The 24,201-nt window shown below is 33.9% G+C and overlaps 2 protein-coding genes across 2 annotated transcripts; one reads left to right on the top strand and one right to left on the bottom strand.

The window, feature by feature from the left end:
• The first annotated feature begins 831 nt into the window (after positions 1–831).
• On the top strand, positions 832–13,031 carry LOC111511865 (leukotriene A-4 hydrolase). The gene is made up of 10 exons (XM_023167884.2): positions 832–1,039; positions 1,272–1,387; positions 2,246–2,385; positions 2,485–2,596; positions 2,833–2,901; positions 4,619–4,981; positions 7,981–8,187; positions 9,903–10,047; positions 10,109–10,514; positions 12,561–13,031. The coding sequence occupies exons 1-10, from the start codon at positions 988–990 to the stop codon at positions 12,784–12,786; spliced, it is 1,836 nt and encodes a 611-aa protein (XP_023023652.2). The 5' UTR covers positions 832–987; the 3' UTR covers positions 12,787–13,031.
• Positions 13,032–16,590: 3,559 nt separating this feature from the next.
• Positions 16,591–19,128, bottom strand: l(2)efl (lethal (2) essential for life). Its single transcript, XM_023167869.2, has 3 exons — positions 18,969–19,128; positions 18,158–18,400; positions 16,591–17,013 (listed from the first exon to the last, which is right to left on the bottom strand). The coding sequence occupies exons 2-3, from the start codon at positions 18,398–18,400 to the stop codon at positions 16,678–16,680; spliced, it is 579 nt and encodes a 192-aa protein (XP_023023637.1). The 5' UTR covers positions 18,969–19,128; the 3' UTR covers positions 16,591–16,677.
• Between the last annotated feature and the right edge of the window lie 5,073 nt (positions 19,129–24,201).

Here is a 24,201-nt window from a genome sequence, read left to right on the forward strand (position 1 = left end):
CGGTTGCGGTTTTTGGTAATGGGCAAGAGTGTAGGCTTAGGCCCCATGTTTAAACATTATTTTTTCAAGGACACTTTATTGAAGTAGTCAATGCATTTACTATCTATTCTTTATCTGGTAAGATATGTCTACCAAAGTTTTGTGAGCTGGAAACTGGTGGCTCCCTTTCTCTTTACGGAGCACGCATGTTTTTGTTTATTCTTTCAAATAATTTTGTGGTCCTCAGATCTCAGGCAGTGAGAGAAATTCCACTAAACCCTTTTTCCTTCGAAAAATTCAAATTTGAAAATAGTTTATACAATTTGTACTCGATTGAACCTTGAATTCGAAAACTTCGCACGAACGCTAGCGCTCACGTGGTTATTATCTCAACTAAAGCCACAATTAATTATCAATAAAATTACAGTCTACTCCAATACTACTGAATTATCAATAATAATAGAAAAATAACTTAAAATTTGTTCCCCCTTATCAACAACAATAATAAAAACAAACCTTTGAAAGCTAGGAATACTCTAATTTTAACGACTGAAAGGCCCTCTCTGTGGAAAATTGGAACTAAGGGTAGAAACGCTGTATTTGTCCACCAGATACCGATAAAGGTACGTTTGTAGGTGGGTCTGAAAAATGGAGACGTTCACTTATATATTAAGGAAAAAATTCAAATTAGAATTCCGAGCAGTTTTTACATTTTTTGGGGGTACTGTACTTGATGAAATGAAAATATTCAAAACAAATATGCGTCTTGTCTATTTTGTTGATTTTAGGAACTCACCAAAATGTGGACTAGATGTCAAAATAAAAAAATGACATTTGACTTATTCCCGTTTGACATTTTTCAGCAGCTGTTGCGTGTTTATAGTTGTTTGATCTATACGTTTATCTGATGATTAGATGTTGGAATATTTAATTATTGATAACTTATTTCAGTTTTTACAAAACGCCGTTGAAGATTGAAGGTTTCTTTCAGTCGAATAATTTACAAAAATGGAAAAAACTGGTTTGAGCCCTTCAGACCCCAGTTCATTTTCAAGGCCCGGTGAGTGAGTTTTCAATAAATATTAATTCATTTCAATTAGGGCATCAAGTGGCTACGAATATAATTTCTCTCGGTTCTAATCTTGGTACTTGTGATTGAAGTAGTTACTTCACTGTGACGAGTTTTTCATGCCATTGAAGATTCCATTAATGAATTGATTCATGAACTTTTCTTTGTTTCCAATTTTATTTCCCTCAAACATGAACTTACGAATCGATTGTTGTTATTTCAGAGTTGGTTATAATCAAAGACATCTGTCTCAATTTGAATGTTAACTTTGACAATAAGATACTCAGTGGAAACGTTATCTTGTCAGTAGAAAAAGTTGATGAAACTGCAAATGAACTGGTAAGTAAAGATTTGATGTTATTTAACGTGATAATATTTTCAACATTTGTGAACATTCAGTGTTTGAATATCAAGTTAATAGAACTGGAAGCAATTGCTCAAATTAAAAATATTAATATTATTTGTATTAGCAAACACTGGTATCAGCAAAATGAGTTTGAAAAAAACTAGTAGCTGACACTATGCCTGAGAAAAGTGCCCTGTAGTAATGAAAACAATTACGTAAAAAAATATACTCGACACTTTTTCATTTATTTTTCAATTATGGTGATAGATCCAAATTTGAATCAATACCTTTGAAATTTCTGCAGTACGGGAGCTGTAAAAATTTCAATTTTGCGCATTCTCATTTTCGTTTTGACCTAAGCTCTTAGTCATTAATTAAATGTTGGTCAGCTTTCTAGGTACAGGGTATAATTATTAGTTCTTATCTAGTTTCCACAAATGTACTCGTTGACCTGTTATGGTTAAACTCTTTGGTTTACTTATTATATGAGGTCTGTTAGAAAAATTAAGTGAATCAAATGTTCGTAGCTGCGGAATTTTAACATTCACCTCTTGTATGTTGCATAAGTCACTATTAGTCAATCATACAAAAACTTTGCCACTGCAATTACAGAATAAAGGTATAAGTATGTATAAGTTTGAAATTGTCCTTATAGGATGAAACTGCAGTGACTTTAGTTACAAATAAAAGTGGTAAAAAACATGGAAAGTTTCAATTTTCTTTTCTTCATAGTACATAATTTTTAAATACCTACCTGCCCTTCTTGGAATTTTGGAAACACACTGAATGTCCTACATTTGAGGAAGGCCACAAAGTTCTTTCAAAACTAATGAAACATTTTCTATTTGTAGGTTCTTGATTCTTTCAAATTGGACATTTTGTCAGTTTCCGATTCTGAAACTGATGAAAAATTGGATTATAAATTATCAGAACATGTGGCCGATTATGGATCAAAACTGACGATTGAATTACCGGAGAAAGCCGGTAACAGGTGAATAGGTGTTGATTACAATTTGTGTTACATTTTGCAAAGTTCCTTTGACAAATAAATTGATTTTTTTATGCTAACTCTTCACTCGTCTATTTGTAGCTACAAAATACAAATCAACTACAAAACAAGTCCTGAGGCTAGTGGATTACAGTGGATATCTCCCAAAGCAACAGCTGGGAAGAAACATCCTTTTCTTTTCAGCCAATTCCAGGTAGATAATTGTCATAGAAGCAACTTTTCATGAAATATGAAATGAATCACCTTCCGAATTTAAAGTCAATACTTATTTCACATCATATACTGTCTTGATAGGTAAATAATGTCTCTCGACACGCCTTTCGTCATCGAGATACAGTATTTTTGTTCTGGTGTGAAAAAAATGTTTTTAATAGATATGTTCCTGTATTGTTTTCTTTTCAACTAATAAATATCTTTTTTGAATTTTAGTCTTCTCATGCAAGATCGGTACTACCATGTCAGGATACTCCTACTGTTAAGCAGACATATAGTGCAACTGTGAGTGTTTTTTTTTCATTTCAGAATAGAGAGAAATTTAATTATCAGTCAGAATTTTTTTTCACTTCACTATTTATATTTAAGAGTAAACAATTGTATAAAAATGTTAAATCATTATTGCTTGGAAGAGTCTGTTCATGGTTTGAATGAAGTGAATTAACATGAAAACAAGGTTATAGCCCTGGGAGGTTACAGGAGTCAATGCCCTCCCCCTCCTCCGACAAAAAAATATAAAACTAACTTTTCCAGTCATGTTCATTCAATTCTATCTAATTAGTCAATTCTTTCCAAAAAACTACGAAGACGAAGCAAGGGTCAACTGCAGCTGTCTCATACGATTAATTATCTTTGTTTGTATAATTTTCAAGTGTAGAATTTTCATGGATGATGGAAACTTGTCCAAATTAATTCATGACAAACTATAGTCGAGATCTGATTGGAGAAAATCAGTGTTGAAATCACCCAAAACAATTATTTGAGTCAAGTTCTCAGACAGATTTGTTGGGAGGTCCTCAAATTTATCAGTAAATCAAGAATAATCTGTGATGCAAAGTATAGGTTCAGGCCACTGAAAATGCATACATCATTTGAGATGTTACTGCTATTAAGATATTGACAGAACTGCTGCTATGTAGCAGATTAACAGTTGAAACTGAAGAATCTCCGGGTCGATATTCTTTCATTATCCTACCGACTGCGCCAATTATAGGTTTGGGGACACGGAAATCACTTTTCTAAAAGACCATTGGGATCTATAGACTTTATTTCAAATGTTACTCTCATGAAGCTAGTGACAGAACTGCTGCTATGTAGCAGATTAACAGTTGAAACTGAAGAATTTTCGGGTCGATCTTCTTCCGCTATCTTACCGACTGCGCCAATTTTAGGTTTATTTGTATTAACAGATTTTATTTGAAATGCCACTCCTATGTAGCTACTGACAGATCTGCTGTTTTTATAAAGATGAGATTTTTATGTAGCCTTACTAGGGTCAGCACTTTATGAGTTGCCGGGCAAGCAAAAATCATATACATAACTTGCCTCATTACATCTATAATGCAACACTAGCGGTGTTTGACATTAGCACTTCATTCTTCTGTATCTATACCTGTAATCAAGCAGTCAACAGAAACAACATATGAAAAGTAACAAAACAAGGCGTCCACTGAAAACAACGATGTTAACAAAACAAAAACAAGCCTGTTTACCCAAAGATTATAATGATTTTCAATCAAACAACAGGAAAAATATTTTGAATGACACAAATAAAAACAATGGATGTTTGTATAATCTTACATTGTAGCTGATTAGATTCTGCTGAAACTGATGATGCTACAAATCCGAACATCCAGAAAATCGAAAGAATTTTTGATCAATCGGAAATCAATGGAAACTATAGGAGTTTTTAACGATTCTAACCTAGAATTCGGATGTAGGAGTGAACTAGGTGATTATCAAAATAATTTGGTAAATGTCCAAAACTATATTATACGTATTCATACATTCAGTGTTTGGATTCCAATGCCAGAAATTCCTCTATTGAAGAGAAGCTGTTTTCCAGGAAGTATTGAAAAAAAGCAATCAAGTTCAAAATGAATGGTTCACAAGGATGTGTAGATGGAGAAGAATATAAACATTATTGCTTGACCTTCCATGAATGAATGAGTTTATTCTAATCTAATATTACTTTGAGATAAGTCATCCTTTTTCAATTCAGATTTCAGCTCCGTTGGAACTCACAGTCCTCATGTCTGCAGTTTGCAACAGTTCGAAAACCCTCCACGGCGGCAAGATCTCGCATTTTGTCCAAAGTGTACCGGTACCCTCATATCTCATCGCTTTGGCTGTCGGAGCCCTAGAGTCACGAAAGTTGGGGCCTCGCTCTCACGTCTGGGCCGAGAAAGAGATCATCGAAGAGTGCGTGTATGAATTTGCAGACACCGAACATCAGCTTAAGACTGCCGAAGAGATATGCGGCCCTTATGTTTGGGGCATCTACGACCTGCTCGTGTTGCCGCCAAGTTTTCCATATGGAGGTATGGAAAATCCATGTTTGACTTTTGTTACGCCTACGTTATTGGTATGTACTGTAGTTAAGACAGCTTTTTGTGCTTTGCGTGATGGGAACGAAGTAGTTTTGAATTTTGTTCTGCATGTTTCGTTATTTAGTTTTCAACATTATCATTATCAAGCTTGTTACAGTTAACCACGATTAAATTTGTAGGAAAACCATCGTAGTGGTGTTAGGAAAGTAGTTTCATTTGAGAAATAGAACCAAAGTAGTTATGATTGACACTGTCAAATTAGATCCAGTAAATATTGTAATTGGAGTACCTCCTTTGGTCCTTTGTTCTTCATTGTCTCCAGAAAAGTTCCATCTATATTGCTATTTCAACAGTGGTGTAGCAGAAAATCAAGTGCAACATTTGAGATTTTTACCAAAAAATATTTGTTCAGATACAGTCCGCTCATACGTCATAAGGCAAGGTTCATCAAAAGTCTCTGAAAGCAGATTCCTTGATTTAACCATAGATCTCAAGTCAACAGGGAAGTATATACAGGGTGTCTCAGCGATGTGTGGTTGGATGATAGCTGCTTCCCTAAGAGAAATGTCACAAATGAAACCATGGTGTATAGGGGGGAAACAATAAAGGGCCATCAAAATATTACAGGAAATTTCGCAGATAATTTCTTGAGCGTATATTCAAAAGATCAAGCGGATTGTTTAGATATAGATTCTGTAAATGATAAAGATATTCTAAGAGCCGCAAAAAAACTCAAAACAAAAAAATCTTGTGGCCCTTTTATATAGTTGAAGGTTGCATAAAACTCTTGATCAAACCCCTAAAAATAATATAACTTAATCTTACAAACTAGTACTTACCCTACTATATGGAAACACTCTAAAGTTTGTCCAACATATAAAAGTGGCATTAGGAAGAATATACAAAACTTTCGGCAAGTAGCACTGATTTGTGCACCCAGTAAGCTTTTCGAATCAGTTATTCATGAAAAAAATTTAAATCACGTTTATCCATGTCTAAGTGAAAAATAACATGGGTTCTTACCTAAAAGGTCCACGATAACTAACCTAACATATTTTATACAAGAGGCAAATGAAGTTGTCGACAACAATAGTCAACTAGATATTATTTTCACAGATTTTAGTAAAGCCTTCGACAAGGTTCATCATGAGGTTATGTTGAAAAAACTATACACTTTTGGGCTTTCAGATCGATTCTTGAAGCTGTCAGCTTCGTATCTTATAGACAGGAAACAGTATGTAGTTTATAAAGGATGGGAATCAGGATTTTTTCAGAAGATCTGGTGTACCCCAAGAATCCAATCTAGGACTCATCTTCTTTCTATTGCTAATAGATGATCTGCCAGAGGTAGTTCACGGATGATTTTAAATTATTCAAGGAAATCAAAAGTAAAGAAGATGTGATTTTGCTACAAAATGACGTAGATAGAGTTTATGCGTGGCCCCTGTCAAGTCGCCTCACATTTAATGTTGACAAATGCTTTAGTATGTCAATTACTAGGAAAAAACTACGGAATGATTTTCAGTATAAGATAAACAATGAATATTTAGCCAAGAAGAAAGAATGTAGAGATTTGGGAGTTACGCTAGATGGAAAACTCACTTTTGAGCAACATATGACCAAAATTATAAACAGAGCATATAGAATGCTTGCTGTCATTATTAGGAACTCATTCCAATTCACAAAAATATCCACATTACTAACACTTTATAATGCATCTGTCGGTAGTATACTGGAATATGGTGCAATAATATGGTCTCCTTATTATTAAGATCATAAAAATTAAATTAAAAAGGTACAGAAAAAATTCTTAAGATTTCTACATCACAAAAAACATGGTGAACATATTTTCAATCTTAGTTATCATACTTCCTTGAATGAATTTAAATTCACAACCTTAGAATTTAGAAGAAAACTTGCTTTCCTATTATTTTTTTTATAAGCTATTGCATAATAAAGTAGATAACCCACACTTGTCGTCAAAAATTTATCTGAACTGCAGTACATACTTCAATAATAGAAGGAAAGGTATATTTGTTTTGCATAAACTTCAAAGCAATTTAGGTTTAATCACCCCATTATACAATATGTGTTCTCTTGCAAATTGTTTGAGAAATATAGATTTCTTTGTCAAATGTAATGTAAAAACATTTTTAAAAAATATTGAAATTGAGATGGCATCCTTATAAATTATTATTAATTGTAACTGAGAGTCAATTTAAATAAAACAGGTCAATTTGTCATTTTCAACTGAATGTGTCTTTGAATTTGATTTTGATTCAGGTGATTTGGAGTAACTTTAGTTTTAGTCGTTGTATTATATTGAGAATGGTTATTTAATTAGTTTTTGATATTGTAATCGATTATTATTGGAACTGCTTGCTCTGTAAATTACTTAAAAAATGAAATAAAATAGAAAGTAATGCAGGCTATGTTTCCGAAATAACCATCAATATATGGGATGGTTACGAAAACGCCATCTATGGGAATGACAGAAGACTAAATCCACGAAAATAAAAAATGAACGAGACTCAATCAGGCGCATTGGGGAGTCTCATTAGTCTTTGATATTCGATATCAATGATGAGAGAATGAAAAAAATGTTGTCATTCCGTATAATGAATAATGGTTTTCCCTAATAATAATAGAATGGAATTGGATTGAAAACTAACAGCATAAACTCATACACCATTTCTTATTCTTCCGGAAAGGGTTTCATCCACCCTGAACATTTGTTTTTGCGAGATGCACAAACAATTTAGCATTTCTATTAGTAATGATGATGATTGTCTTAATCTTTATCATCGACCATTATTCTACAAAGTTAATGTGATAGTACAATGTAAAAAGTGGGCGAAATTAAACTTATTTACTAAGCTGTTCTTCCACTTGAACCTTCCATTTCTTACACAATAATAATTTGAGGTATACTTATGGCTGATTCTCATTGAATAGATTGCTTGTGGGACTGCTTTAGCGAATCTTCTTCCTAATTTATTTGCCAATTTCTCTGAACAGTGTCCCTTCTTTTCAGGCTGGCGACAGATCGTTAGCTAACGTTGTAGCACACGAAATCGCCCACAGCTGGACAGGTAATCTAGTAACGAACAAGAATTTCGAACACTTTTGGCTCAACGAAGGATTTACTGTGTTTGTCGAACGGAAAATCAAAGGGAGGTTGGAGTCGCCAAAATCGCAAGACTTTGACGCCTACACAGCTGTCAGCGAATTGTCCGAGGCGGTAAGTTATTGAAGTCGTTGTGTGAGTTAAAGCCCGAAAGAAAATCAACAAACTCTAATCAACTCTGAAAACACGAGATTTCGGTTTTACAGAACATTTGGTAAATTAATTTGGTAGTTTTTTGGCTGGTCGTTCACAACAGGTTAAAATTAGTGGAAGCAAATCGAGTGATATATTAGTAATATCTGAAGTGCCACAAGAATCACTTTGTTCACCCCTGTTATTCAAAATTTTTGTGAATGACATAGGATGCTGTTTTGAGAACAGTGAATTTATAATGTTTGCGGATGACCTGAAGCTTTTCAGACCGATAAAGTCATACAATGACCAAATTCTTCTTCAAGATGATCTAGATAAAGTTTATGAATGGTGTGTTACAAATAACTTATTTCTTGATGTAAATAAATACCATTTTATTACTTTCTCAAGAGTTGGTAGGAAATTCGATACATCATACAACATAAATGATTAGCACTTAGAATACACTTCCTCCATAAAAGATTTGGGGGTCATTTTTGATGAACAACTCAAATTTGTTAACCATATTAACCAAGTGAGTGTGAAATCTTCCAAAACACTGGGTCTTATTTTACGTCATTGTTCAGGATTTTCCATTAAAGCATTAAAAAGGATTTATTTAACTCTAGTGGTGTCTAAGTTAGAATATGCATGTATCACTTAGTCTCCATTTTACATAAATAATAATAATAATTTTTATTGGTCTCAAGAAACAAAGTTTGTAGACAGGTCAGTAGAAAAATACATTTAAAAATTTATATAAGGTCATACATTAAAATTGGTTAATGATAAAAAATACAAGGTATAACGCAATAGAAAATCTAAATAATACATAAAAACAATGGCATTATACATTATAAATATATAAAGTATGTATATAGATAATGATGAACTGCGATATCAGTATAAATAAAACTACAGGTTTCTATGGGTCATGGAGATATTTTTGTTTTTCTTGATGAATGTTTTGAATTCAAGTATACTATAGAAACAGTTATTGGATAGTATCTGTTTTAATTGATTTTTTAATTGCGTCGAGGGTCTATTCCTAAACTCTGGGAAGAAGGTTGAAGAGCCGTATGTCGTATGCCGTATGTGCACTGTGTGTCTCTAGAAAGAAAGTAAAACAAATTTTTGAGATTTTGTACTTTCAAGTTGGGTCTTCAATACAGTACCATGACTATTCGAGTATATTACAAGAAATGGGGCTGAAACTATTGCAAACCAGAAGAATTCATGCAGATCTATGCTATGCATTCAAGCTGCTCAATGGACTAATAACTTGTCCTGAATTACTTGAATCTGTCAACAGTTATGTTCCGAACAGGAATCTTAGACGCAGCCATTTAATTCATATACCCTTCCATCATACAAATTATGGCAAACATACACCCTTGGAAATAACCCTGAAGTTAGTACATGACAAAAACATCAGTATTTTTGGTGTCTCTTATGATCGTTTTAAACAATCATTGAATAATTCAAGTTGGTAATTGTTTACATAAGGTAGTAACAAGATTAATTTCAATTCTATATCCTATAATATTTTATAATGTTATAAAATTGTGTGCTGCAGAAACATTCCGTAGCTATTCATTCAGTTTATATTTTACATTTTTATATTGTACTTTTTTTCTGTAATGTAATGTAATGTACACTGTAATGGGGTTTATCCCGTATAAATAAATAAATTTCAGATTGAGAGAATGGGAAAAGACAGTCCGTTAACAAAACTGGTAGTTGATTTGAAAGGTGTTCATCCAGATGAAGCCTCTTCAATTGTCCCATACGAGAAGGGACAAACATTCCTTCGCTATTTGGAATCAGTCGTTGGAGGTCCTGGTAAGAAGTCAATCGATATCAGCCATATACTCACTAACCTAACCTCTAACTTCTTTCCCAGAAAAATTTGAACCTTTCCTGAGAAAATATTTTGACACCTTCAAATACAAGTCGATAGTAACTTCCGACTTCAAGAGTTTTTTCGAGACATACTTCAGCGAGACCGCGAGCATAACTTCCATTGATTGGGACACGTGGTTGTTCAGCCCCGGTATGCCTCCTGTCATTCCGGAATACGACAAATCTCTGGCTACGATTTGCGATGGCCTGCTGAAATCTTTTCTGGAATGGAACGGAGAAGGCGAGATTCCCATTTCGAAGGAGGATAAGGAGGCGTTGACTACCAATCAGATGATTTACTTTTTGCAGAAAATGTTGGAAGCCCAGGGGCTATCGAAAGAGAAGTTGGAGGCTTTGGAGAAGCTGTTCAGTTTGGACAGTATCAAGAATGCTGAAATAAAGTTCAGGTAATTTTTTCTATTGCATTTTGTTATTTGTCACTGATTCCTGGCTAATATCTTGACGGATATTGAATCGGGTTTTTAGCCAGGAAAATAGTTGGCATCTTTGAAGAAACTGTTAGGTTTGGACAGTATCATAAATGCTGAAGTCAAGGTTTGGCCATTTTTTCTATTAATTGTACAATGGGCTTGTTTCATGCTATGAAAAATGATACTGGTTTGCTTATAGACTGATCGAATTAGGGGTATATTATACTTATCAAGCCTAATTGGTCCCAAAATCTCTTTATATTTGCAGAAAAAAGAATAATTTGAAAAGCAAGAATTTAAATTGGCTGCGTGTCTGTTGACCAATAAAATTGATTGTGTCTAGAGCGGAGTTGCCAAGTGTATTGGTTTTTAATATCCAATCACAGATCTGATGATCCAATTTGACAGGCGCCATTTTTGTTGTTATTGTTGTCAGCTGGGTGTGAATACAACTGTTACAATTATATAATTATAGAACGTTTTTTTGTAAAAGGTAGGTCTCGGCGGGTACCTGGTTTGCTGCATATTCCGTGTCATTAGTTTACATTCTGAAAAATATTTTTTCAGCTTATTTTTAGATTGATATGTTCTGAAGTAATTCTACATTTCACTGTACATATTTTTGCTTCTCTTTTCAGTCACCATACTGCTCCTTGGCCGAGATATAATTAAAATTAAATCAAAACTTTCCATCCTTCGATAAAAGACAAAGTCTGAAATGAATCTCATATAAGTAAAAAGGACCTACTAAATATACCACCTATCATTTAAATTTTCCATTCTTCACTCATCGATCATTTCAAAATCGACTCTTGGTAAGTTGTCGGGAGTCAGCTTTAACAAAACTAGGCTCAACATTCATTTTGAAATTATTTTAGCAAAGAATACGAAGTTTCTGGAAACCATTGACATTAGAAAGAGCACATTGTCGCCTACACTACAGAGGGCGCTGGCTGACTGGATGACAATATGGCTAATATACCAGTAACGTTGAATTTCTTATTTTTTGGTGGGTGGCATGAATGCATAATTGATTTATTTTATTAGGGTTCATGAGCGTTCGAAAACCATTTGAAAATTCAGCTCGTTTAATTCTATTCAGAATTATATTTAGATAAAACTTGTACTATATCAGTTATCAAGGCAATAATTATTGTCCATTTTTATGCTTAATTTGTGTATTCAAGCGATCTTATTATTGTATATTTATTTGTTTGCAGGCTTTATTCTTAAAAAAATGAATGAATAATTACAGAAAATTTTAATTGATCGTTCATTGAGTAAATTGAATATTTGAAATGATTCTTCAATCCAGTTTGCTATATTTTTTGATTTTCATAACTGTATATTATTAAATAATGCATAAAATCATAGTTAAGGTAAATATTTTGTGATCTATCGACTTTGTGTACTGATTTTAGATATAGAACTTATTTGCAAGCATGATTTTTCCTGTACATTTTATTCCATATGGAGAATTTTTCCTTAATTGAAATGTTAAAGGGTTCATATACACTTCCATAATTAAATTGATAATTATAGGCTTCGTAAATTTCACGATTTGGCAATGTTGATTATTTCTATTGTTCCTATTGGTCAATCGAACAAGAAGCGGGAATAGGGGCGTGACGTCATCACCCTACCACATTCGATTTTTAATAAATTATTACGGGAAAACTATGGTACTTGGAGAGATGAAGCAAAGTGCACTGTTTTTTCAATTTAAAATTTCTATCAAGTGAACTATAAACCAAAAATCATGAAACAAGCCCATTAATGAACAATAAATAACATCTGTTTCGATGGTGTTACTTTTACAAGTCATTTTAGTAGGAAAATTAATCATACACATTATAATTCGGATGTTAAATAATTGACCACATTCATGAGCTTTTTCCCTGAAAATGAGATGGTGTGAAAAGCACGACTGAATAGGAATTCAAATAGAAGTGTTTAGAAACAACATAACAATGTCGCCTTTCTCCCCTTCATATAAATTTGATGATCATTTTCCATTCGTAGATGGCTCAGGATTTGCCTGAAAGCTCGTTGGGAGGATAAAGTTCAAACAGCGATGGCTTGGATCAATATCTTGGGCAGGATGAAGTTCGTCCGTCCTCTGTACAGGGACCTTTACGAATGGGAGTTGACCAGAGAAAAAGCAATCGCTAATTTCACAGCGAATAGACGAAACATGATGCACGTGACCGCTTATACTATCGCCAAGGATTTGCACCTGGAGGTTTGATAGATGATAGACTGTGAAAGACTTGAACGATGTTGAGAGCAAATGAAAGTTGAAACTGCAAGTAAAAAAAAAAATGAATTCGGACTTTCTTCTGCTTTCACGTTCTTCTTGTCTCAAATTTTAATGAAACCAATTCCAGTTTTATATTTAGTATGCATTTATTCAATATGAGGAATAGCTTCTAAAATCCCGTTTATGAACCGGAGTTTTTATTTTATTCAAATACAAATGACAGTAAATATGCGTATACTTGTTTTTGTTTACATTAGTGGTAGATAATAAAACAATCCAGGTCTTCAATTAGTAAAGGTACTATACAGATTCTGGCTCAAAATCCCATGCTTTTTCTTATGGTGCTTCATTTCAGTCATTTTCAGACCTCCGAGCGGACCTTGTGGAACACCCAACTCGAGGTAGGTGTGACGCATGTAAGAGTGATTCGATGCGACAATTATTAGTGAAGATGTGGCTTAGTGCCCTGTTGGTATGTCACCATCTTCGATTTTTCTCTACTTCGCACTGATGTCATCACCTTCTTTCTCTCTCTTACACGAGTCACACTTACCTCGAGTTGGGTGTTCCACAAGGTTCCGCTCGGAGGTCTGAGAATGACTAAAATGAAGAACCATAAAAAATAGCATGGGGTTTTGAGCCAGAATCTGTTAGTACCATTCCTTCAATGGGGAATGTTCCTCAATTTGAGTTATTACAGCAAATTCAAGTTTGAACAAAATAAAGTTGAGTTTAATTCATGAGTTTTTCAAATTCACTTCGAAAAGTATTCAAATTGATGTTTCAAATGTTGGTTTTAATTTTTAAACAGATTTGTTTCTAATTCACATATTGGCAACAGCGCCTATATCAAGTTGAAATAATTTATATGTACCTAGATATTCTACTTTGAAAAAGGAAAGTTATCTTTATAAATCAACAATTAAGGCAAAATATAAATTATAGTTCAATACCACCCCCACAAGCCACATAAACACCAGTTGTTTTGTTATTTATTTATATAGAGGAAGATAGGTTAGGTGCACAAAATGTCATATGTCACACAATGTCTCGAAACTCGAAACATAAGTAAACAGAACAGCACGCCTCTGAAATATGTCATCTTTGTTTGTTTCATACAGGTAACAGATTCCTTGTCCTTTATTAACTATAACCGATGTTGCCAAAAGGTGAAATAGAAACGAATCCCTTTAAATGTTGAATGCATTATTTCATTCCTCTTTTTTTAAGTATTTAAATAATTTTTTAAAGAGAAAGGTTGAAATGATAAGTTTAAAATGCGTTGTTTTGGAGCTCTTTCATGAAAACTACTTGATTTTCGTCAGGAGAAACATTCCCCATTGCTTTTTTTTCTTGTACTTCCCGGCCTTACCAAATTATCATTTTACTGCAGCCTATTTTGGTAATATCTCAAATTTAATCGAAGGACTATAATTTGAACCACGTCAATTGAAATAAACATGAGTTGCCAAAGGTCTACTTTGGTAATACCTCAAATTTATTCAAAGGACGAAAACTTGACAGACCCATGTTTATTAAAATAAACATGGGTCTGTCAAGGGTCTAGAATAAGAAAAATAGCTTTAAAAAATGGCGTCTCCACAGATTTTTATTAAATTTAGATCACAAGGTAATTGGATGGTTCTGAATCACTTGGCAATTGCAGATTTTGACTAGAGATTTTTGTTTTCCAGTTAGACATACATTTTCACTGGGATGGTACGAAACAGCATTAACATTTTTTTTTTTCAGAAAAGTATTGCCTTATTTGAATTTTTCAGACATTTTTTTTAAAGCGTACGTTATTTTTTGCAATTTCAAATGTAAGGTTTGCATAGTAACTTGATAATAAATAATAATAACAAATTTCTATAATCCCAAGAAACAATACATGTTTATAGTAAGGACAATGTAGCATACAAATCGAAAAATAAAACATACTTAGAATAATATAACAAATGAAAAAACAAAATAGATCAAGCTTATTCCGTGACATTAAAAAATCGTAATTCATGAATGAATTATGTGTATTTTCTATAATGTTATCCAATTTGGTACTGAAGGCAAGTGTCTTAAGGCAAAACATCAATGTATACCAGTGAGGGTGACAGTGTTCCATGTAAGTGCAATTTATTACCATTCATTCAAAGTAGAACTCATGTGAATGATATCTGATTTTCATTCCACAACGAATGTTTGAAATACAAACTGAGTAGAGAAAAGTATCTTCTGTATAATTCAGTGTTCATATAGAAGTATTTGTTTCGAAATAATTTTTTTTTTTCGTGTAATTCAATGTTTATATGAAAGTAGATGTTTCAGAAGGACTTTCTTTCAGTTTGTGTCTGAAAGTTACTTCTTTGCATGATCTACACATCCATGTATAGAGTTACTCATTTTCAAATTAATTACTTACTTCCTTTCTTTGGAAGATTCCCTAACCTTTTTTTTTTCAAGATGGAGTAGTAGAAAGCCAAAAACTTTCTTTCCCAAAAATTTATCACTCCTATAAATATAACCCCTTCAATTCAAAATAAAAAACAAATGAAAACATTTGAAACTATAAAATTGTCAACCTATTTCATATTATATTCTGTTAGTTGTGTATTGAATTTCATATGATTATTATTTTTTTATATTAGGTATTTTATTATAATACAAATTATAAAACAACAACAAAAATTAATTGGCGCTCCAGGGCGACTTCATTGATTCCAGTGGCGCATTTGCTTTTACAGCTGCAGGAAAACCCAGAAAAACCTACAGCACCACATCATCTGAAGATCTTGATCTGTTAATGTCCTCTCTTTCATAGAATACAATGTAGGGTGTCTCCAGAGGCTCCAATGAATTCAAGATATCGCCAGAATATTTAGTGACACGACTATCGTCAAACTTAAACCAGTCCGTTTCGTCTCTGACCGATGCTTATTATTGACCAGATTCAACGTCAGAACCAGAGTGAACAGTGACTTCATGAAGGTTATAATAGTGGTTTGCTAGATTGAAGTGTTCATTCATTTTGAACCTTTGTAAGAGTTTGGTGCTTCTGTCAGAGGTTGAGTCATGTTTGAAGATCATCAGTGTTGTTATTAGATTGATTGGTGCCTCAGATATACTTGTCGTCTTATAACGGGCAGTTAGTTTGGCGCATATTTGGTCATCATCCGTTAAAAGTTCTATTTTCAGATGATTTAACAGTAAGCTTTGAACAGACTGGTTATCAGTCATATAAGGATACGCTAGTTGAAGTTCCAGTAAGTCACATACGTTTTTGCTACCTCTTGAACATGTACTACAACGTAAACAAATTAGGATTTTTCCAGCAAAATATCTACAAACACACGACGAGATGACTGTACGGAATTATTCAATCTAGAGCGGTCAGGAGTATTGATTCTGCTATTTTCCTGCTCACGAAGAGTACTCAACAAGAACCCAACGAATTCGAAACAATCCTCTTGCTGTCCTAACGAGTATCTAGTAGACTTCAAAGACTCTAGGAAATCAGTTGGTGGGAAAGATGATACTGTGAGGTATTATGCAGATATGTCTGTCGAATATAATTCAATGTCCAGCATGATATTAGTCGGGGAAGTAGTCGATTTACAGCAGGCATTTATCAGAACCTAAGGTGTAGGTACTTTGGAAGTGATTAATGTTTCAAGATTTTAATTTCAATTATTTATATTCTTACATTTTGTCATTATTATGGTACTACTTTTAAAAAGATGAAGCTCTAAAATATTTTAAAGACCTCTCAAGAAAATTAGCAGTCATAAATAAACAACATTTGTGCTCAAGTGTAATTTAATAATTTTTTTTGTCACATCTTTGCCTAATGAAAATAATATAAAAAAATTGTTTCAGTTGGAAATTTTAACTTGTTGGGTGTTCAACTTTGGGTTGTGGATCGGTAGATTGGACGCTAGCCTTTGCAGGTCCGGTCTTTGTGATGGGTACCACTCTTTCTGCGTTGTTGTCCTTGGGGGCCTTCTTTGGCGCGCTCACCGTCAAAATACCATCGGATGAGAGGGAAGAAACAACGTTCTCCACGTCGTGAGTTTCCGGTAGAACGTATCTCCTGACGAAGTGTCTGGAAATGTAACCGTGTTCGTCTTGCTTCTCCTCGTGTTTGCCTTCGACGATGAGGCTGTTTCCTGTTGTTTTGACGGTTATTTCTGAAGGGGCGAATTGTTGAACGTCGAGGATCACCTGGGAAAAGATGAAATTGTTTTGATTCGGAGATATTGTCTATAGGAAGTCAATCTGAATAGATAAATTAAATACTAACGTACTGGGTCTGACAATATTACTAGTTGCTAGCAAATGAAACCTCTCACATTAAAAAAATGATTTAAAAAAAATATATACCACGCCGCTCATGTCATACAAAAAAACTGCCGATGTTCGGTAACTATTTAGTTTTTATACCATTCGAATTGGCTTTGTATACACTATAACTTTTGTTTCGTTGATAATACAAAAATACTAGATGTACTTTTGTTCAAATTTCGATTTGGGGACTCCCGCGTAATATATTTGAAAAAAAAATTGTATACTGTTTTCAGGGATATATTGAATCGACAGATGACAACAGAAGGGATTAATGTGAATTATGTTAGGTTATTTACAAAGGCGCGGGTGAACTTGATACAATTTACTTTGTAGATATAATTTTGGATTTGGAGCCACATTTACAAGCTGAGAATTTAATAAAAAATTAAATTTTTCTCTATAACAAAACATGGCAACTTATTCAAATTAGTAGATACAATAACTTTTCATGCGATGCTATATATTTTGATATACGAAAAACCTAGAAAATCTAAATAGAATTAGAGTCAAGATTTCTTGGAACGGAAGTTGAGATGCTAACTTCTTTCAAAACGAATTAGGAATCTTCATCATGAATTCAAAAATATTTTTCTGGGAGAGTAAAACTGACTGAAGGGATCCCAAAATAAGAATTCATCACGAAAAATAGTGGGCAACTGGAACAGAAAAAAAAGAGGATTTCATGAAGTATTCATACTTCCCAAACAAGTAATTTTTTTGGCAAATATTAGTGATATTTTAGTTACTCTTCCCTTAATTTTTACCTCGAAACTTTCGGAAGTTTTGATCAATTGCGGCCTTCGTTCTGTCTCAAGGTTAGTTTGGTATGCCTGTTGAAAACAAATTGGTTATTTCTTTGCAATTTTGGGAAATACAACGCACGTTACTTTTGCAAAGAGTTTGTCAAGTCCCAGAATTTCAAACTTTGGTCTTTCGAACCGGATAATCGTGAATTCATTTTTCCTAAAGCGTTTCCGAGATAATAGTTATATTCACAATAATCCTGGTTAGGTCCTCTTACCTGGAATTTATCTTTGTCTTGGGTAATGGTCGATGCGGATTCTTGCCTCTGTAGGGACGTTCCTGCTGTATTCCATGGTCTGATATAGTTGGTCAACCTCGACCTTCTAGGAATGGTGCTGAGGGAGCTGAGGAGGTCATCTCTTCTCAGTCCCAATCCGAACTGTTGGTCCAAAAGACGGGAGGGGCGTACAAAGTCTTCTTCGTCCCACCAGTCACGGAATAAAAGAGGCACCACAGACATCTTTAAAATAATGGTAATTTATAATGAGTTTTCAGTCTATTGTTAATGCTGCCAAGGCATATTGGTTTGATTTTTCAAATATTTGTTGTATAGGTTATAATGAAGGATTTTTAACATATTAATTGTCTTTTATTTCTTCTATTTTTCTTGGCACATGATAAAAGTTGGAAGTGTTCAATTTAAAAAATAGCAATTGTTTTCCAAAGTAGTCGACGGGCTTTAGTTGCAATGTTATTTATGGAAGTTACTGAAAATGAGGAAAATTTTGTTAATAAGAAACTATGATTTTTATCGACCTTTTTGGGAATCTTTTACTGTTCACAATCTGAAAACAATCAGAAATGATATGGCCGGTTAAAACTATAAGTTAAGCACTTCTGAGGAAGGACTTTTATATTTAAATACAATATACCAACCATTAGATCTCATCATTGAAAATTTAATGATTTTGAGAAAGAATTAAGCACAAATATGTTTGAGAAATTTGATAGTTTACAGGTTCTATTCAAAATTATTTTTAGCAGTAAATGAAAAATCGTCATCTTGAATTAATAATTGAACATCTCACCTTCGATTTTTGTGTTTTGATCGGATAGAACTCTCGCCAAAGACTGGTATATCTTCTGGCAAACGTGAAATATATACACCGGAGTGTAAACTAAACCAATTGCAACACAATTCTAGCTATTTCTAGAAACGTCGTATGAAGTGAATCAAAACTTCGGTATTGGCACGAGTTCAAGTCCACCTAATCTTTGCAGTTTTCGGCATTTCTCTAGTCTCACTCCAAAAATAACCTGGTGTGAGTAAACAGAAGGTGTTAGTCGGATTTTTTTGACGTTTATCATAATTGTGGTGCTATATTTGGGCTCTCTGCCAAAATTGGTTATATTATCAAATCCCCTTTTTTAGCTAAACTGTTAACTGACTCTTCATCAACAATTTTCGTATAAAATCTTGTTAGTAGACTGAATTATAGTAAGAATACTAATCTTTGTAGGTTCTTTGATGAAAGTTTGTCATGAATTCCTTGCCTTCTGTAATCAAATGCTTCATATTCCCATGAAACATGATGAATTATCCCATCTCTCTGTAGCAGAGGTTTTTATGAAAGTAGAGTATCTTATTTCATTTACGCGTCCTTTGAATGAACAGTCTGTAAGTGATTATTCCTATCTTCAAAGGTGCAGACACAGTTTGTTATGATTTATGTGAATGTGAGATACTGATTCACAAGAGATTCATGGGCAACAGGCGACATGAAGAGATGAGACAAAAACCGCAGTCCTTGGGGCTGAGAGTTTTACGGATATTTGTAAGAAAAGGTTAGACATAGCGAAACAATCCTGTAATTGTAAGTCGATTATTGAAGCAGTGCTTCACTTTTTATCTCAGATGTTCTCTTAATAACAGCATGTGAATTCGACCATATTCCAGTTGATGTGATGAGAGCATTCAGAAAGAGGATTATCATTATTCTCAACACCTCAGGATCGAATCACAGTGGATTAAAAACATTTCCATTGACGGTTATCGTCAAATTTCTCTGTCAAGATCCATGTCAACATTTATGGATGGTGGATTTTCTTGTGTTTTTGTCTTTCAACAAAAGAAATTCCTTCAACACAAAACCGCACCCTTTTATCAACTACAATAGGAGATATTACAGCCCTATGGAGAAGATAGCCAACAAACACAATTTGAGATAGGGAGTGATCTAGTGTTAATAAAGGAGTTACAGCTCATCAAATCTAGGAAGAGACTTAAGAATTCTCTCTCTCTCGCTCTCATAGTCTTCTAACGAATGCACATCTAGTGGGCGGGACCATAACGGAATTCAGAAAGCTCTTCCTAAATTTGACAAGCTGTAATATTCAATAGTTCTTTTACTTGGTTTTTAAAAAAAGACACAAAATGATCAACTGGTTATCAAGATAGGAGACGAATCACGCAACAGATCGATTGTATCTATAATAATATGTAGGGCTGTATATAGACTTGTAATTCAACTGAGAATGAAATACCGATTATCTGTGTATAGCAAGTGCCAAACTTGATGGCGAGGATTCGCTCAGGTATAGACTCCCAACTTAATTTCTATTGGATTACGATAAGCCCCTTGCCGGCCAGTGTCGTACCTATAATTAGTTTTAATTAGGGTAGCGAAGGAAACATGACTTCTTTGTAGTTTTTTTTCATATTTTATTTGGCATTATAGGTAATAGTACAGTTCATTAAATGTTATATAATGATACATCCTTGATGACTGGTTTTTTCTTAGGCGATGACGTTTTTTTCAGAAACAATACAAATTATTCAGGCAATGCCAAACGCCAACAGCATTGGAGGAGAAGTAAAGATACACCTTTGTACAGAGTATTTGTATGTCTTCCAAGAGCTGTAGTTGAGGGTTTTATTGAAAATGAGTTTTGTGCGCATGGGGGCGGGCTCGCCATCATGTTTGGCGCTTGCCTTAAAAAACTCCCCACACCGTTGGCATACTGGGTAGAAGAGCTAAATATCTACAAGTTACAGATAGGAAAGCTCTCTATCACTCTTAATAAATTCTCATCTGTCTTATTTGACTCTGGTATGGAGTAAAACTCCTTCAAAAGAGAAGTGTCACGTGAATCATCTTTTAAACTTCAAGTGGGGAGCTCCTCTGTGAGGAGCTCCCCACTTGATTGTGGGGAGCTCCTCACAGAGTATGTATAGATTTTTTTCAATATTCAACAGCTGTAAAGTCTAGACGAGTTCATGGTTCTGAAAAGTAAAGAATCTCGGTTCACTGTTCCAGAATGGGGAATGTTCCTCAATTTGGGTTATTACAGCAAATGCAAGTTTTAACAAAATAAATACGTGCTTATACGTACCTAGATATTCTACTTTAAAAAAGAAAAATTTTCTTTATAAATCAACCATTAAGGCAAAATATAAATTACAGTTCAATACCACCTCCACAAGCCACATAAACAACTGTTGTTTTGTTTCATCAATTCGGACTTCCATTGTCTAATATAATATAAATTGATTTGAAATCCCTGAAAAAAATAAAAAGATTAACCGAAAATTACAATTTTATTAAAACAAAAAACTGAAATTACAAGGAAATTACCAATAGAAGCTGAGAAATTAAAAAATATTATTAACAAAAATGAAAAATAATAAATGGGTGATGATAAATTATCACCCGAAGACGATTGTGGATACTAACAATCGAAACGTCGTGACGTAACTTGGTTTGGAATCTTTTAATTCTTATTTTTCATTTTTGTTAATAATATTTTTTAATTTTTCAGCTTTTATTGGTATTTCAATTTTTTATTTTCTGATTGTAGCTTGTATGTTATTTCCTTGAAATTTCAGTTTTTTGTTTCAATAAAATTGTTATTTTCTGTTAATCTTTTTATTTTTTTCTAGGATTTCGAATCCATTTATATTATATTAGACAATGGAAGTCCGAACTGATGAAATACACCACGAAACATTGTCAACCACCTTCAAACAAAAGTTGTTTTGTTATTTATATATAGAGGAAGATATCTTGGGTGCACAAAATGTCATATGTCACAGAATGACTCGGAACATAAGTAAACAGAACAGCACGCCTCTGAAATATGTCGTCTTTGTTTGTCTCATGCAGGTAACAGATTCATTGTCCTTTATTAGCTATAACCGATGTTGCCAAATGGTGAAATAGAAACGAATCCTTTTAAATGTTGAATGCATTATTTCATTGCCTTCCTTCCTTCCTCTTTTTTAAGTATTCAATTAATTTTTTAAAGAAAAAGGTTGAAATGATTTTAAAATGCGTTGTTTTAGAGTTCGTTTATGAAAACTACTTGATTTTCGTCTGGAGGAACATTCCCCATTGTGTTCTTTCAATTAGAAATAATTGGCAGCGCTTCAAAGTTTGACACTAGTGATGGATTCACAATTTTTTTTAAAAATCCCAACAGATGTCGCCATATCCAGTCATCTGAGAAATGTTCAGTATGAAAGAATAAATCAGGTCACCTTTTAGATTATAAAGAAGGAAATGACAAACCGAACATTTCTGAAGCAAGAGTATATTGAAGAACGAAGTGTTTTAGAGCGCTGATAAATATGGTTGATTATTCCTAAAAAAAAATCATCCCTTATCTCTAGAAAACCTGACGAGAGCAATTCATATATATTGTGTAACAAGTATATCTGTGGAATCTAATTTGAATGGTGAACAAGTATTGTCAAGTTGAAAATTGAAATCAGAGACCTTTATCAAACATCCAATAGGTGGTGCCACTTATGCTGTGAAATATTCATTATGGATGAATAAATAAGTTTCCATAGCTCAGATAAAATTTTGGGTGAGCAACAAGCAGTGTATCCCTGAAACAACACTCTTGAAAAATAGAAGTATTTTGAAGAGTTGATATTCAATATCCCTGAAAAAACTCATGAACATCTCCCCGATATTTATAAGAATTTTTCTAAGCTGAACGTGGCGACAATAATTTACAGACTAATAATAGCACACAAAATAGTAGTCCGATAGTTTCGCCATCTATAAGTTTCGAAAAAGTATACAAAAAAAGCTTCGTACTAGAATCAGCAAAAATAAAATCAGGACACATTTTTATAATTCAAAGAATATATTTAAACAGAAAAAGTTTTTCAATAACCCACGTTTGAATCGGTAATAGAGGAAACTTTTTCAAAAATCCAACAGATGGCGCCACTTATGTATAGCAATGAAATATTCAGTATGAATGAATAAGTTGATATAGTTAAGATGGTGAAGGTGGGTAATCAGCCAAAAGGGTAGGGGAGCTGGTCTCCAAACCTGGATGAAATGACGATGACATTCTGGTGAAGGTGGGAATTAGTCAGGGAAGCTATGGATTATACTGTAGACGACCCCTCCCGATATAAAAAAGCCCCGACACTCTGTCGAATGAGGCCCCTATATCTTCCGTTGAAAGATGAACAACTTTTTCATCCAATTCACCCCAGCCAGGTAGGGGTACACCGTAAAGGGCGGTACTGATGTCTGAGGACATTCATGCCGCCATACCATCAACACTCACCATCAGTTATGACTCGTTTGTCTTTCTGGCAAACATCAGTCCAAAGGGTAAGGAGCCCAGGCTCCAACCTGTTTGAAATCAAGACGACGTGCAGATGAAGTTGGGAGGGTATATATAACACGGTAACTATCCAGTAGCAAGACTGTTTTGAGAAATAGATGTGTTTTAGTAGAGTTTTCGAAAAATCCAATAGACGGCGCCACTTATGTATAGCTATGAAATATTCAGTATGAATGAATAAGTTGTCATAGTTAAGATGGGAAGGTGGGGGGTTATAACACGCTAACTATCCAGAAGCAAGATTGTTGTGAGAAATAGATGTGTTTTAGTAGAGTTTTCGAAAAATCCAACAGACGGCGCCACTTATGTATAGCTATGAAATATTCAGTATGAATGAATAAGTTGTCATAGTTAAGATGGGAAGGTGGGGGGTTATAACACGCTAACTATCCAGAAGCAAGATTGTTGTGAGAAATAGATGTGTTTTAGTAGAGTTTTCGAAAAATCCAACAGACGGCGCCTCTTATGTATAGCTATGAAATATTCAGTATGAATGAATAAGTTGCCATAGTTAAGATGGGAAGGTGGGGGGGTATAACACGCTAACTATCCAGAAGCAGGACTGTTTTGAGAAATAGATGTGTTTCAGTAGAGTTTTCGAAAAATCCAACAGATGGCGCCACTTATGTATAGCTATGAAATATTCAGTATGAATGAATAAGTTGCCATAGT

Source organism: Leptinotarsa decemlineata, unplaced genomic scaffold, assembly GCF_025532065.1.
Source record: "Leptinotarsa decemlineata unplaced genomic scaffold, Ldec_3_MD MMD2_tig00001719_RagTag_RagTag, whole genome shotgun sequence".
NCBI classification, from domain to species: domain Eukaryota; kingdom Metazoa; phylum Arthropoda; class Insecta; order Coleoptera; family Chrysomelidae; genus Leptinotarsa; species Leptinotarsa decemlineata.

Coding starts and splice junctions, on each gene's coding strand:
- LOC111511865 (XM_023167884.2), top strand. CDS start 988: ATGGAAAAAACTGGTTTGAGCCCTTCAGACCCCAGTTCATTTTCAAGG. Junction 1,388..2,245: donor ATGAAACTGCAAATGAACTG/GTAAGTAAAGAT, acceptor TTCTATTTGTAG/GTTCTTGATTCTTTCAAATT. Junction 2,597..2,832: donor TTCTTTTCAGCCAATTCCAG/GTAGATAATTGT, acceptor TTTGAATTTTAG/TCTTCTCATGCAAGATCGGT.